Here is a 17101-nt window from a genome sequence, read left to right as displayed (position 1 = left end):
AATATTGTCAAGTGTTTTCAAGTACTTTTGTGACAGGAGTTTGTTTTGAGATTTTAATGAAGTAGACATTGCCGTGATAACTTCAGTTGATAACGTCTTTATTGTTTTAAAGGATAAGCATTATACAATTTTTAAACATCTTTTAAAACCCCAAAACTTTGATCACACCGTTTTCAGCATTACATACGTAGATATGGTGATTGTTCACTTTAACTACTTCTGGAATTTTCGCGTTTCTTCTGGCTAGACACCCTCAGGGCGTCCTCCTAGATCGTTTCCCACCATTCAAACCTTGTGCAAATGAATTTTTCTTACCCTTTAGTTATACATACTAAGACATTGGCGCGACCTTGAAACACAACAAGAGAGAAAAAAAAAGCATTTGCACAAGGTTTGAATGGTGGGAAACCATCTAGGGGGACGCCCTGAGGCTGTCTAGCTAGAAAAAACGCGAAAATTCCAAAAGTAGTTAAAGTGAACAATTACCATGTATTTTTTTGGTATGTTTGTGCATCGCTATAACATTATACAGTGAACCGATTTCGACGGGACTGTCATTGATCCATAGTTTATTTATCCAGAAGTGACATAGGATATACCGGGTGTTCATTTAAATTTCTCCTCAGCGTTGAGTCAATTGTGAACACACCACGTATTACGGATCACAGATCAGCTGTTTAGGTCTAACCTCACTTTTTCAGTGGTACGTTCACAATCATGTATCTCAGATAGAATCGAGAACATACATCACAATTAATACTTTAAAGATAGTCATTTCAACAACAGGTTTATTGTAGTTCATAAGCATCGTGATCTAGTGGAGATAATTTATCTAATCTCTCGTAGAACCTCCAAACGTAATATTTTCGAATTTGCTATGGATACTGTTACGGTATGCGGATTTCACTGATCGACGCTGCCACTAATTTATCAACTGATAAATAACGAATCACGGACTTTATCAAAAATCAAATAGGGTAGACGACCTTCTAAAAAATGTCAAAAAAAACAGCATTGTGGACACGTTTTAGTAAATTTTGTTTTGAAAAGACCTTCGAGATTTTCTTGTGCCAAGTATCAGAGAAAAGTACATACACATTTTGATAGGTACGAAAATAACTATTTTCCAAAATATTTTTCTTTTGTGACTGGAAAATTTACGAGAATGATAAATGATTTTTTGTTTATTTTCTCCAGTAGTAAAACTTTTCCGTTTGCGATTACCAATTATCTTATCCGCGCCGCCCAGAAGTGGGGATTGTTATTTTAGTCCACTCCAAAACCACAAGATTTTCATTTTAACAATCGACCTTTGACCGGGGACACCTTCTCCCACATCCTGCCCTGACGTCTCGTAGGGATATGTAATCAGAGGGGGAATTACGTAATTGTTCGTTGACTTTTGAGCACTCGACGGCTCCACGTATTGTTGTCCATCATGGTCTTCGAGTGCACGTTGACGTAGCCTCGATAAGATAAGAGATCAGTGAGCGAGCGGTGGCAGCTGCAACTCCACAGTAAACCGTGTACTTGATCCATCATCGACCATCATCACCCGTGTTTACATCGGATCTTAATGAACTTTTCGGAACGGATACACTTCTGCTCGGTTCAGTAGTGCGAGGCTTATTGTGACAGGTGGAGCCACTCTGCGCGTTACTCAGTAATTCTTGATTGTTTTGTTTTCGAAGAAGTAAACTGTTGTTTTGTCTGGAAGAGTAGTAGTAGTAAGTCAAAATTAATCTGTCATTTTAACGCCGGCAACGCCACCTATACGGTCAGAGTTTAGTGCCATTGTTGGAGATATTTTTTTGGGTCTAAAACAATAAATATTGATAAGACGTGCTTATTTTCGCAAGAAATTCCAATATTGTTTTGTCAGGTGCTGCGAATTGTAAAACCGTGGGGTTTCGAAATCACGAATTTCAAGTGAGATAAGCGTCAAAAAAAATTGGAAATTAATTATCGAGATAACTTTAATTGGCCGCTCTAAAGATTGAAATAATACTTCCTCAGCATGACTTTTTTCTTTCGAATTTATTTTGTTTCGCTGTATTTTTTTCTGTCAAAACTTTTTGCCGTGTAATTTTTTTTTTGAGGTTAGGTAAGCATTTTTGATGCTACCGCTTGTGGGATAGGATGAGAGACGCGTTTCGAATGTTCAGGTGTTTGCTCTGTGCCCAATTTTACTGCGATTAATGTAAAAATATGTAAAAATATTGATGTTTAAACGCGGTCAATCTGACATTTCCAGGAATTACCGGACATGCGTGCAGGAAGCGGCAAATTACAACGCCATTGGCCATTCTACAGCCATCTGCAAGTACGCGATCTCCCATAAGTACTCTGTGGATTTTTAATTGTGTACTTTGTTAGCTTGACATGTCTCGGTACGACTGTACCAATGTTCAGAGTGCATGAATGTCGGGTTTGGAATGGAGAATTGAAGAAAAAAATTGTCATTATGTGAATATTTTGTACCAATGAACAACGGAAAGATAAAGAAAGTGGAAAAAGGAGAGGAATGTGATAATGTTTTAATTCATAATCGTATCGTGAACATAGAATATACAGGGTGTTTTTGAAATACGTACAGAAATTTTAACCACGAGCTTACTGGCTTCATGTAGAACTCGGAAAAAATATCTGAAAAATTCTGTCAAAAAATAAAATGACATTTATTTTTTGAGCTACAATTTTTTAAAATTGCTTTTAGTCTTCTACGTTGTGAAACAACCTCGTAGGTAAAATTTCGGCACATTTTAAAAATACACCTTGTATATCATATTTTATAAAACGTACACCAATGCGGTTTCCTTGTTTTAAAGCATATTTATTATTATCACTTATTTACCGTATTCACTCATTTTCTGCAGAATTCCAAGTGCACACTTCGACAGTTTTTTAGTTTAGCTGGTTATGCAATCACAGTAGAAAAGACAAGCTAATGTTAATGCTAATTCATATTTTGAAGTTTTATTAATCATTTTCAGAGACAAACAATGATGTTGCAAAAAATTGGATAAAACACTTTTATACTTGTGGGATTACAGGACCCGCCGCACTTATAAGAAAACTAGTGCTTTATAGATGTTGCATAAATAACTGTTATTAAACCGATCAAATTTACGTTGTATTGAATAAAGCAAAATTTCACGTGAAAAGTTGCTCGCTCAACGGTATCTCGGCTACCAACATCATGAATTTCTCAAAAATGCAATTTTTTTACTTTCGCTTTTAGTTTTTAGAAAAACCTAGATAGTACGATAGTACTAGACCTACGATTAATAACAAAACAGAAAATCATTTCTCATTATTGAATCGATGGAATTTTCGCCGAACTGATTTCGTTGTAATATTTTGCTTATTTCTTGGGACTTCCTGGATTGATTTCTTGTTTTGTTCCAGGTCATCACCGTTAAAAATTGCATCGACATGTGTGAAAACCTCCGATAGCTTCGCGACAACCTAGTGAAGTACGCACCTAAGAGTCGGACATCCTGTGCGGTAGTGAACAGATCCGTCCGATTGCAGCGCCGCGACGCGCGTCTTTCCTCCACCACCTCCGGTCCGCCGCGTGAATGCGCGTCTGTTTCGGGACGCTGTGCTTCTCGTCGAGGCTGAACGCTAACGACGAGGAAGCCGCCCCAGGTCTCGGTGGTGTCGCGACGGTGACGACGACGACGGCCCTCAACGGCCATCATCGCCAGGCCATGGCGTCGTCCGTCGACGAACTGCAGCAGCTCCTGTGCGAGAAGGAGACCAAAATCACCGAACTGACCAAGCTGGTACAGCAGAGGGACGTCGAGATCACCAACTTGAAGTCGCAGCTGGACAAGTTCCAGAGTGTGCTGCCGCTGTACATGCCCACCAGTCCGAAGCACATCGTGGGATTGAACAACAATGCGGTGCTCAGGCCGAGGAAGCAGAGGGCAGGCATCTCCGCCGAGCCGCAGAGCGAGGCCTCCATCCTCGAGCTCAGCAAGGAGACCTTCCCCACCTACAACAAGGACGAAAGGTAGGACGGTTTTCCGAAGAATTATTCTTTTTAAAAGCCATTCTGTTATTCCTTCGCTAACAACTCGCGTCATTTTTATTAATTTAATTTACTCATGTCATCTACTATTCAAGGACGCTTCAAATAAATAATTCAATGTACAGGGTGTTGCGTTGAAATTACAATAAAGGACATAACCTGAACAAATTTTATTTTCTTTGAGTCCCTAGATTTATTTCTGATACAAATTGCTATTTTTCTCTTAATAGGAATGGTAAAAAATATCTTTAAAAATATTCTAGTCGTATTTTTTATATTAAACTGGGATTATCAGCTATAATACAGGGTGTCTTAAAATTATCGTATTCAGAGTTCGGGGCTTAGTAGGGGACATCCTGTTGACCAAGTAAAAATGTAAAAAAAAAAATTGCTGTCACTTTGAAAAAAATATCAAAGTTGCCAATATTTGTTCAAAAGTACCTGATTAATATTCTAGCTATGTTGTATGTACTTCCCTTATATCTTTGTAAAGACCCCCCCTGTATTTTTTTATTTTCTCGAGATTCCTGAGATTTTTCCCTACAAGACCCCCGACTTGGAATACGTAAATTTTGCGACACCCTGTATAACAAGTGGTCTGGTTATCATCGGCGAGTGAAATCGAGCTGGTATTGTACGTCCTACGAACTCGTGGAGTGTGCTGCTCCGGTTTCACGAGTCGTGTTATCGATTATTAATCATAGTACGAGTTTATACAGGGTGTGACAGAATTCTACTGACAAACTTTCAGGGTTAATTCTATGATCAAAAATAAGCATAAAACTCTTAATACATATGGGGTCAAAAACGCTTAGTTTAGGAGATAATCAACAAAAGACATCATAACAATTACGATCTAAATCCCTTAGATTTTATGGGGTCATCTGAACGTGGGGGGCGAAAGTTTAACAATTTTTCAAAATTGTACATAGCTCATTTTTAATACTTTAATTAAAAAAGAACTTCAAATTAAGAACAGGAGTTGTAATTCTAATTTATTAATAGGTATCATTCATTATCTATTAATAATTGAGACTTTTTATTCTTTTGGGCGAGACTGATGGAATTTTTATTACTAATTTTATTCGAAATCCACAGTAACTGGATTCAGGAAAAAGTGTAGCAGTTTATTTTTAATAGCGGATGCTGTTTAAATAAAAGAAGTTGCTGCTATTTCCGGCCCAAATTGAAAGAACACGGCGAGACGCTCCGACACTCGAATTTGATACTAATTTCATTATCGGAAAATTTCGCTAATTCTCGTGGCCAATTCGGTAATTACTCGTTTGTGATTAATTAGGTGACGTAAGATATTTCGTTAATTAGTAACAATCCTGTGGCCATAACAATCTCAAGGCTAATTCACACTTCACCCAACTGACTAATTACAAATTAACCATTTGTGCTAATTTCGAACTTGATTCATTTTTAATGATTAATTATGCTAATCATTGCTAATCGCACAACTTGCCGAATAATAATTTGAGTGATTTTACAGCAATCTTTCTATCTATAAGAACATTCCGTTGTTTGTTATTTTTCAGATAATACCGCTAATTGTCGTGCGATGAATTATACAAATTTAGCTTTAGATCTCTAAACACCTCGATAGTTAGAGACTTGTTTCTAAAATTACTGTTTATTTATTAGTACTGATCAAATAGACGCTGATGCCACTTAATTCTAATCTGTTACTAAGTTAATTGGACTAATTAGTTTGTTTGGCTGTCGTGTACAACTAATTAGCTTGAGGTGCACAAAAAATACTTCAATCAAAAGCGAAAAAAATAATACATTTAATTAGTCAGACCAAATTATTCACTGTAAATTTTAATTAGTAAAATTGTAGTAAAATAAAATTCGAGTTATTCCGGCTGAAGTGGAAATTTTCAGAACTTTTTATTTGCAAAGTGCAAAAAACAAGTTCTTAGAAGGACTTTATTGTAGGCTTGGGCCAATTAGCAGAAATGTCTTGAGTCGTTAAATGCGATTTAAAAAAATATAAAAGAACTGTTACAGAATTGTTTGCATAGTTTAAAGGATAATGAATGGTACGTTTTCGTTATTGAACAGCTTGTCTGCATCAGAAGCCAAAAAAATGAATTGTTAAATTGCAATAAATTCCATCTGCTTCAGCAGTTTTATTGAGATCGGAATTTATTCCAGATTTAAAGGTTATTCGACTGAACTCCAATTGTCTTGGTCGTTTTGTTCTCATCCAATTTAGTGTCGTCGCTTTTACATTTATTTATGATCTACCACAAATTTTGGATTTTTGCGTAGAAGAGATCTGGGACAATATCTGATCAATCATTTTATAAATAGCGCTTTTCGTTTGCTTTGCCTCTGAATTTTCGCTTTCGTCTGTCAGAAAATTCCATAAATCCCTCGATTAATATCAAATTTACGATTTACTTCGAGCCGGTTCCGACTGAATAAATAGACAAATATCGCATGGTATGACCCAGAACTTACAATGAGCAGAAATAGAACGGAGCTAAAAATAAAATGGCGGCGTTGCGTTGCCGTTTGTTCGGTCCATCCTAGATGAAATCCCGAAGACCTGTTTTCCCATTAATTAACGCCCAAACGGTAACGGCGTCACATAATAGACCTATTAAAGGCGCGATAAAAAAATTCAAACGATTCAATTATTATCGAAAGCAGTAGAATTGCCTGCCATAAAACTTGATAGCATTTCTTCGACTAGTTGCTACATCGCAAAGAGTCACGGGTGTGGCGGCCGGAAAAAAATCGTTATTAGTTTAAAAGTACTCAAGACGATTAAATTTAAACGAGACTCATTAATTTTCCTGCTGGATTCAGTTCGGCAGGAAATTTTTCACGCTGGAAACCGGACCGACGAGTTACGAAAAGGCGGCGGTTTTCTATTGAAGTGGACGAGTTTCCTGCGAGGAACTGATAACCGAACTGCTTCAGCAGGAATTGTGGCATATCCGCATTAATATTGCGTTTATCAAAGTAGCAGCAATCGAAATATTTTACAAACTGGTTTTTGTTTTCTGTTTTAAAATTGTCTGAATTCCTGCAATGTACAGTAGCCGAAGGATTCAATTTCTCATTAGCTAATTTTGTTATTTCATCAATTTGCTCTCCCAAATATAACTTCACTTTGAGGTAAACACCGATCGTTCCTAGAGTTGCAGGATGTGCCGTGTGGTCGTCAGCAAATTCGTCGCATTTCCTGCACTGGCAGAAACAGCTGCCACTCAGTAATCGATATTGTCGATCGGTCACGCAACCCGTTCCTCCTGCCAGCAGGAAATTGTTTTTTCAGCCGAGTCTGCACCGTATTTTTTGATAAATTGTCGCGGTAAACTTCCTGCGGTGTACTCCATCGGCAGGAATTTATCAGATTCGTGGTATTGACATCCCGAACATTTGTAAGCTGGAACGTGACGAGTTGAAAACTAGAAGAGCACGGAAAAAATTCGTCGACATTCCTGCAACTACCAGGAATCCGCGTTAGTTGGGAATCATTCGTGGAACTCGACAAATATGCGAAAACCGGGCCCCTTGCTGGACGGAATCTTGTCGATGTTAATTAGAGGATTTTCGTTTGAAAATTGGCGCAAACCAGACAAATTGGTGCGACAATGGCGGACGAATTCCTGCAACGATTGATATTTCAATGTGGATTTGTAAATTTCCGCAGCGACACTGTGTTCCATTAAATATTAAATCGGACTGTTTGAACGAATCCACCGACATTCCTGCGTCTTGCTGGAATTAGCATTATCAGAAATTTATTAATGTATCTCTGGGAATATTTCAAAAACATGGGACCACCTGCTAGCAGGAACGTTGTCAATTTTTTATGCCGTCGTTAATTATTATTCGCTAAGTGTATCACGTGGCGAACTGGTTGCATCCTCCTTTGCAGGAAAATTATTATTTCCGTCTGTTGTAATTTCAATAGCAAAACATGGATGCTTCAGCAGGAGTAGTTTTGTTCGAGTGATTGATGTTTTTCGCCGATAAAAAATAGTTACGTTTCAATCGTAAAGCCAGCGGGGATTCCTGCGGTGGAACTTCAAATTAGTGAAATTTTCTTCAGTCGGCGTGAATCGAGCCGATGAGTTATGGCCAACAAGTAGTGCTTGTTTTTTTCGTACTGGGAAATCCCAGCAGGGATTGCACCGTCAGCAGGAAGTTAGTTAAAACGTCGTTAATTAAACGACTCACTGTGGGTCCAGTGCCGAATTAAAAATTATCGAAATTGAATTCCTGCTGAGAGACGCATTTTCACGTTTCACGCATTTTTAAGAATGTTCAGTTATTTCCTGGCACTAGAAAATCCAGCGACACTGAAATATTACTTTCAATAGAGCAGGAATTTTTCTGTCGAATCTTTACGAGCTTTAATATTCAAATTATCTATAGGAGTTTATTGGGTTTTGAAAAAAATCGAATTAAATTCATCATTCAGGTTGTTTATTTCGTGACAGATCTGGGCAATTAATTACGTTCACGGTGGTTTACGTAGCAGGAATTTCATGGGTCAGATCTTTGAATAGTGAAAAAATGTGAGTCCGCTAGTAGTGCTTTATTAATTTTCTGTCATATTTTATTAACGATTTGATACGAGATTCCAAATTTAACTTAGTCGAGGACAGGTGTTTCATGTTCGGCAGGAATTTATTTTAAGAAATATGTATATGTTTTTATACACATTATTAAGATTTTTAAGGGAGTTTGCATTCTCTTGAATTGTTTCAATTCAGGAATTTATCTCTCAAAAATTTACCAAAATAAATTCAGACCGTCAAGTCTTGATCTGAATTAATGCAGGAGTTGCTCACATGACTCTATTTTTTACGAGGTTACTATATTCCTGATGTTATTGCTCCGGCTGTGCATCAGCTGCAGCGAACTCCTGCTGTGCATGTTTATATATTTCGCTATTATTCACATCGTTTACGCGTAAATTGTGTATTTTATTGCACTCGCCTAATTGATTGTATATTTGTGATGGATTGAGCTGCAGGAATTGCTTTCGTGGAATTCCTGCAAGGATCTCGTTTGTGCGTCCAAAATTTCCGAGGTTTTGAAATATGAACAAAATCTGGTCCTGACAACTTTGTTGCAGCAGGAATTGACAGCATCGCAGGAATTTTGTGAATCGATTTGTGAGTGACACTACTTTGGGAAGCTGTTCCGCCTGTTCCTGCGGCTTTTTTTAGCTTTTGTCAGATCCCTGTTGTTGCTTGCAGGAATCGTGCCTGTCTCAATTCCTGCCGCGCCGCCTCGTTCGCGTTTTATTAATCTCATGGCACTCTCGATTAATTAATTACATGTTAGTGGCATTGTCCGATATTCGGCCGCCCCCTGCGGTCACCGTCCGGAGGCCGGCTCGATCAAACGGACCCACCCGGCGATTTCGGAATTTTCAGCGAAGGGAAAAAGAACGACCGTTCTCGATGGATCAAGGGCGCGTGTCGTCGATTTTTCTGATCGCCGGCACTGATTAACATTTAAAGTATTATTAGTAAACAGGTCATGGAATTATCGCGAAATTATGCTGATAAAAGTTGCCCCAGAAGGCGATTACGCCAATTACGAGAGCCGCCGCCATTGGCGAGGACTTTGCCCCAGAGATGGGGAGGCTGGCTGGAGGCGGCGCGTTTCAAGTTCCGCGAACCGACGGCTCCTTTCCCATTTACATGTCCGTTTAGGAGAGCGACAAGAAGTGTTATCGTTCGGAACAAGTCTTCGGACGCGAGTCGTTCGAATTAATTTGCATAATCGGCGGTATTAGTCGACGGGAACGGCGGCAGTTGGCGTGATGGATACCCACCCGGGTACGGCACAGTACCGTGTACGGCTTGGGATGCGATTTATCGACGTGGAGTACTAGATGGTGCCGGCCTTGTGCACCAAAGCTGGTACCGCCCATCAATCAGGGATATATCGACAGGTTAATGACTGCCCCGGATGGAAAAATGTCTGGAATTGAATACGATACAGCCATAATTCAGACGGGATGCTACCGGAGGATTGGCCACGGAGCGACGGTCACATCATCACAAATCTTCAGTTAACACTGAAGGAATCTCAATCAAACAAAGAATTTACAAAACAGTCAATCGAAAAACGGTATTTTGTGTCTTAACAATTGAACTGCATGTACGTCGTAGGTGACGCAATAACTGCTAAATCCAAATACGGGTTTACGTTAGAAATGCGTTGTTTACTTGCTTGGAGTGACTAGTATAAAGGAAAACTTGTCAGATGTATGTCTCATGTGGAAAAAGAAAAGAGGTGTGAAAATGGTGAAAAGAATGAGATTTTGAAAAAGCGCAAATGGAATTTATTATTTCATTGGTAAAGGGAAATAAAAAGAGCTGCTGAAGAGAAACACGAAAAAAAGGAATAGGAATTTTTCGCGCATTATTTGACAACGAGCGACGAAGGAGCGAGTGCGTCATTTGGGCGAGTGCGCCGAATACGTCTTCTCGCATCGAAGTTTGTAGAATATTTTTTGAAACGAACATCATGTCTGATTTGTCGTATACCCTTTGACAAAGTGTCAATCGAATTAATAGCGATTTATTTCCACTCCTTGGAAGTTTTCAGATCCGCAGAAAAGGTGAAAAAACGTATCACTTTTCGTGGTGATTAACGTGCACTTGCACCGATCACCAAACCTTGGATTACATTATTTCGAAGCCCAAGAAAAAAAACTTTGTCCCCATTTGTGGTAACCTTCTGGTGACTGTCTTAGCCAATGATAGTGTAGCAAATAAGCGTGTCTAATTCCCAACGGGGATCGGTTTCGACGAATTGGAGATTAATTAAGCGCTATTAATCAATCGACCGACATGCGAATTTATGAATACAAAATCGCCGTTTTAATGTCATCAAGACCGCAAAGTTACCACCGGGAGAAGCGAGAAAGGTAAAGAATGACTTATTGATATTTGCAAATAACACAACAGTTGTCATGAACGCGGACCGGTGTCAAAATGTCGTCATTTGATTTATCTTAATGGTCGAATTTTAATTGCGTTTTAAAGCGAGTTTATGAGCGCTGATTTTTACGATGTGGAATTTCTCTGCAAAATTCACATTTTCCTACTTTAATTAGGAATGTCGAGGCAGAACGACCGGTCAAAGATTTGCATTTTATTTTATCTTATCGACAGTCTTTATTGCTCTCTTTAATCTTTTATTGTTTTTGCAATAACTAATCTTTAGGCTATTTTTAGTTGCCATGTGTTTACCGTAAAACCAAATTGTATCAGTACAGTAAGGTCGGAAATAATTGTCGAGATCTAGTTGTCATTGAAAGGCGAAACATTTTGCTGTTCTGTGGCAATTAAATTCTTTTCACTCCAAAGTTAGATATAACATATTTTTTAAAATGGCCGATCTGAAAGGCGGCAAAGGCCGACGACTAAAATTAAATCGACAAGAAGATAAACCACATTGCTTTAGCGTTTTTTTCACGTTGTTTTGGCATAATGGGAGGCCATGATTTATTTTTTTAACGTTGGACATACTGTTTGATTTTCGGCACTAAAGTGCCTGACATGCGGACCTATCAAAATAAACATAACATGTTGCTGAATTTCCAGCGATGTCTTGCTATTCGTCTATTGCAAACTAATAAAACTGACAACAATGCACTAGACATTGATGCTATACAGCAGGGATGAGCAACCTTTTTTTACAACGGGCCAGCATCAAATTTAAAAATGTTGTGCGGGCCGCATTTAAGAAACATGATGAACTCAAATTATAGCTTTATTAACAAAATAAATCTAGTATAAAAATTACCGAAATAAAATACTCAATGAGAAATTTGGCATTGCTTCTTGGTCATCAATTGGTCTATATTTGCAGATATAGACGACACAGCAACTCGCACGCAGCTTTCTAACCGTACATCATCCATGATCGCTTTTAATTATTTTCATTGCGGAAAACAATTGTTCGCAAACATAGGTACTATGGCAGCCAAAAAATGTTGGCCGTCACTTTCTTGACATTCAAGTAAAGTGTAAATAAACCTTTAGGAATCGTAACCCCACTTTCGATTCTTGTCATTTTGACAATCAATGTAAACTGTTTGAGGCTCAGATATTCCAAAAATCCGACATAAATAAACAAAATTAGATCAATCGTACATAGATCACCTGAGGTAAACGTTCTGTGTATGTAGTAGAAATGACAAAATAATTTTGAGTTTTGAAATTTACCACCCAAAAAATAACGTTCATAATCAAGACGGTAATCATGATGACAATAAAGTACGGATTACATTTTTTTTTTTTTTGAATTGACAGACAATGACGGCCAAAATTTTTTGGCCGGCATAGTACTTCCAAAAAGTGTCATTATTTGCTTTGCCTAATCGTGGGGATTTTTCTAAACTTATGTATTTTTGGTAGAAATTATGTGTCAACATTTTGAAATTTATTTCTTAAATCCGTGTCGTTTTGTAAATCTATTAATTCCATTTGTAACTCATCCGGAACTGTTTCCACGTCTATATTAAATGGGGAAGAAAAAATGTTAAAACTACGAACGGTTTTTTCTGATCTAAATATTTTAAATCGCGATTCAAATTCCATTATTAATTTTTGTAAATGCTGGGCATATTTTCAGGTTTCTGAAGAATTTTCTTTTTTTAGGTGTGCAAAATGTGACATGTTGTTTGACAACAGATGTTTGTTCCAAATTTTAATTTGCTTTCAAAAACATTAATTTTATCAAACATGTTATGAATGAACTGGTTTCTTCCTTGAAGTTCCATGTTTAAGTCATTCAAATGCTGAGTTATATCGACGAGAAAGGCAAAATCACACATCCATTCTTTATCTTTGAAATGGGGAAATCGATATTCTATCATTTCCACAAACAATTGAATATCATTTTTTAAGTTATATACTCTTTTTAACATAGCACCTCTACTCAACCAACGCACTTCTGTGTTGTAAATTACATCACCATATTCACTTCCCAAATCTTTTAAAAACTCATTAAATTGGCGGTGATTTAACGCTCAAGATTTGAGAAAATTCATAAGTTTTATTACAGGCGTAGTGACATTAGGCATATTTAAAATTTTTGCGCAAAGATTCTGTTGGTGAATTATGCAATGCTTAACAAAAGTTTCAAAAGTCAAAATGTAAAATCTTTAAAGGGCCGCATGAGAAAGTGTGGCGGGCCGCGGGTTGCTCATCCCTGCTATACAGGGTGTCGCAAAATTAACGTATTCCAAGTTGGGGGTCTTGTAGGGAAAAATCTCAGGAATTTCGAAAAAATAAAATAAAAAATATAGGTGAGGTCTTTACACAGATATATGGGTCTGAAGGTTCAAATTTTTCGTCATGTTTTCTTCAAATAAAAAATATAAATGGTTGACATTCATTTTGAAATATGGTGAGGATGATTATGTAAAATATTAAAATATAAATGAAAAGACATTTCTTGAAAAAATAGCTTTATCTCGAAAAAATAAGTTTTATTTTTCCAATTTTTGTTCAAAAGGGAAGTACAACATAGCTAGAATATTAATCAGGTACTTTTGAACAAATATTGGCAACTTTGATATTTTTTTCAAAGTGAGCAATTTTTTTAAACATTTTTACTAGGTCAGCAGGATGTCCCCTACTAAGCCTCGAACTCGAAATACGATAATTTTAAGACACCCTGTATATAACCTCAAACTTCGAAAAACATAACCTAATTCAACAGACATCTTTACTACCAAACTAAATGCAACGTTTCCATGGCTTCCCATTATGCCACAACAACGTCAATGCATTTTATCAAAAGAAATTATTGCTAAGTAAATTGTATTGTTTATTAGTTTAGTGACTTTTGCGTGATAGATTTAAAAATTCAAAATACGAAGTGTTTTAAATAATTTGAGTTTTTGCGAAGATTTTTTCTTATTTTTTATTGTTCTACAAAAACCGAATAAGTGTCTTGTTTTACTATTTCTCAAAATTCAATGACAGTTGTGTCAAAAGATGTTACAATTTCTGTCAGATGGATCAAGAATGGCAAGTCAACATCGAATTGTACTGTCTTCTGGACCTTATGGAAAATAACAGACCTGTGTGTCTATGGTATGGAGTGCAAATTTTTCAAAATAATCAAAAGTAAGTTGTAAAATTTCTTATTTGGAAACTGATCGCGGAATTTCTAAATGTTCAGGATTCACAGTAAATGCAATATTTTTATAAAAAAAAGTTGATGGATATTTTTTTATTTATAAATTTTTGTTGCATTTCTAATTTTTTGTACAAAAATATCTCAAATTTGTTTTAAAAAAGAGTTCCTTTTATAACGCAACCGTAGGTATAAGAACAAAAAAATAATCACTTTAGAAATACATAGTTTCATTCAGAGTTCGTTGCAGTGCTTTCCCCTTTTTTTCTGGATAATTCACATTTTTTCATTGGGAGTGACATAATTTTAAATTTTATCTCTTTTTTCCTCCAATTTTTGCTTCAAAAAATATCATTCATTTTGAGAAGTAGAAACCTTATTCGTTTGTGCAACTCAACACTCGGCAATAATTTTCTATCTGTCTTTCACCTTCTACGTATAATTTACGACAGCAGCAGATCAGCAGGACAACGTCATGTTCGCGTCGTCGAGAGGTCACATAAAATGCTTCAGGAATGAAATATCCTCATAGTGCACATTCTGTTACGCTTGACGTCAGGATTACGAACTTTCGCTTTTCCAAGAAATTAATTGATTAAGTGACACTTCAAAAAATGATGTGGTGGAAGTGACACTGTTAGGAAGCAAAGAGCGGCAAACACAATAGATCCGTCACATTCAATTGTGAACAATTGATCCTATAATTTTTCCTGTGTTAAATTTAATTGAGTTTATAGCTTGTCACATGAGTTTAATTGGTGGTTTTGGGTTATTTGGTGTTTTACATGTACATAATATACCGACACGAGTCATGACATACAGGGTGATAATGAGCCCGGCGGAATTGAAAATGCAACCCACAATACATTTACAAAGTTGATGTGGCTGTTTTAAATATCGTGTTGTTTTACAAAGAAACTATGAATCCACGATTCCACATTTTGAAAATTTGTTATTATTTACTAGTTACTATTATCTGGTCCACAAATTACTCTTGGTAGTATTATTGTTATTTGTTATTGCTGTCTTGTCCAATTTCAGCTCGTTACAGTTATTAATATTCAGAAAGTATTTTAAAACCAGATTAAAAAAACTCGCAAAACATTACACTGCTCACTAGTGAGAAAATATTTTTTCCTCACTAGTGATTCAATTGCCATCTTTGCTCACTATTTTCAGTGAGCAAAGGCCACTGAAATTCAAACGTTTTTCTAAAAAGTCAATTTCAAGAGTGAAAAAAAAACTTTGTAGGGATATCTCAGAGATGTGACTTGTGACGTTATTATAACTTCTGGGACACCTGTAGGGGTACATTTGGATAATTAAATGAAGCTGAAACAGTTACGTAAAGGTCCATTCTGTTATTATATTGTGAGACTTGATGTGCAAACTTGATTCTCGTTCGTAGTTGACTGTCTCTAGTATCACATCTCATTTGTTCCGATAAATGCAAATCTAGAATACACAAGTTGTCACCCGCAAGCAAGCTAGCGGCTCTTCCGATCGGAATTTGTAGTCTTCCATCATGTATATTAATCGCATGTGTTTCCCATCCGAATCCGACTCGGACAAGATTATTAAATCGCCGTTTACATCGACAGCCGAGAGTTATAGCCCGACCAGCTTCTAATTAGAAGCATTATTAAAATAACGCACACAACAACACACTCGAACAAGTCTGGTTGCCGACATAACTAATGATCTCGGTGTTAATTTAACATAGCCGGCGGCATCTTCATTTCTTCGACTTGCATTCCTCCGGTCGTCGAGACTTTCCCACACCCTTCGCATAAATCCGGACGCGATCTCTTCGAGCTCACCCACCGAGCGCCCCATTTGCATAAGCAAAAAGGTAAAAGAGGCGCGACGTTAAATGTCTCAATGTGTCGCGTCCACCGTGTGTATGCAAACCTGGTGATTTATAATCAATTCGTCGGGCGATAAATCAAAGCCCACGCGGGAGCGGCGGTCGCTTTTTTGACAAATACTGGAAGCGGTTGAAGAGTTTTGGCTGTGGAGCGGGAGGGGGAATTCGTTGGGGAAATTAGGATTTTCAGGTTGGCAAGTGCGAAAACAATCCGGTCTACGGTTTTCTCTGTCGACAGTTTTATTGCGTTTATTTTTTTGGATTTAGAAAGACATTTGGTAACGTATGATTTATCTTGAATAATCCAGCCGTAAATGACACTGTTACGATCAAAATTTGATCGAATCGCCGTCTCCTAAGTACGTTTCAGTAACGCTGTAATTTGCAAGTTGAAAGTTAGGTTATGTGAATCTTAAAAACTGTCTTTTCGGTCAAGTTTACGTTTTTGGTGAATGGTAAAGCTTCTATCTGCGTTGTGATTTCAGAGCTATTTACTGATCGTGATTATTTTCACTCGTAACGGGTCTGTCCTATGAAAAAAGCTCGTATTACCACATTCGATGTTGTAATTTATTACCGTGTGAATCTGTAATAATTTTCCTCGCATAGCTTTCAAGCCTGCCACTTTGTGACATTTTATTTATTCTTTTGATCGTCATGACAAATAAAATTCAGTTCGTAGATTGATTAATTAATGCCATTGCGATTGTCAATTCAAAGAGAAGTTCTATTACAATTTTTATATTTTAGTTAAAATTACAAGAAATTGGTTTTATTTTTTTGACTTTATGAAGGTTATGTTGTTCTACAACGCAATAACTGCGATTCGCTCTGTAGATTTTACGGTATCAAAAGTGAAAATAACCTAACTTTTTAAAATTACATATTTTTTTTTTTAATCGAAATACCGCTGCAAGGAAATGCCTTTTTAGTTGTCATAAGTTTTGTGATTGGTTTCAGAAGGCTTCATGTCTTTGAGGGTCGAAAATATTCTCTCCCTATGGAGTAAAAGTTAATGCGTTAGGTTAACATTTGTTGAAAATTTGCCAAAGAAT

The 17101-nt window shown here is 37.0% G+C and overlaps 1 protein-coding gene across 3 annotated transcripts in view; it reads left to right on the top strand.

Annotated features, from left to right (window-relative positions):
* The window catches only part of for (cGMP-dependent protein kinase for), a 98024-nt gene that overhangs the window by 26023 nt on the left and 54900 nt on the right, over positions 1-17101 (top strand). For 2 of the 3 annotated variants that reach the window (XM_069058762.1, XM_069058760.1), the window contains exon 2: positions 3409-4018. In XM_069058762.1, coding sequence (XP_068914863.1) covers positions 3582-4018 — 437 coding nt within the window. In that variant the 5' untranslated portion in view covers positions 3409-3581. Of the gene's footprint in view, positions 1-1592; positions 1728-3408; positions 4019-17101 lie in introns of those variants that run through there. The other variant, XM_069058763.1, reaches the window with a different exon arrangement.

The sequence above is a fragment of the Tenebrio molitor genome, chromosome 9, assembly GCF_963966145.1.
Source record: "Tenebrio molitor chromosome 9, icTenMoli1.1, whole genome shotgun sequence".
Classification (NCBI taxonomy): Eukaryota; Metazoa; Arthropoda; class Insecta; order Coleoptera; family Tenebrionidae; genus Tenebrio; species Tenebrio molitor.
The sequence above is the reverse complement of the archived record's forward strand: the minus strand, read 5'-3'. Positions and strand labels throughout refer to the sequence as shown.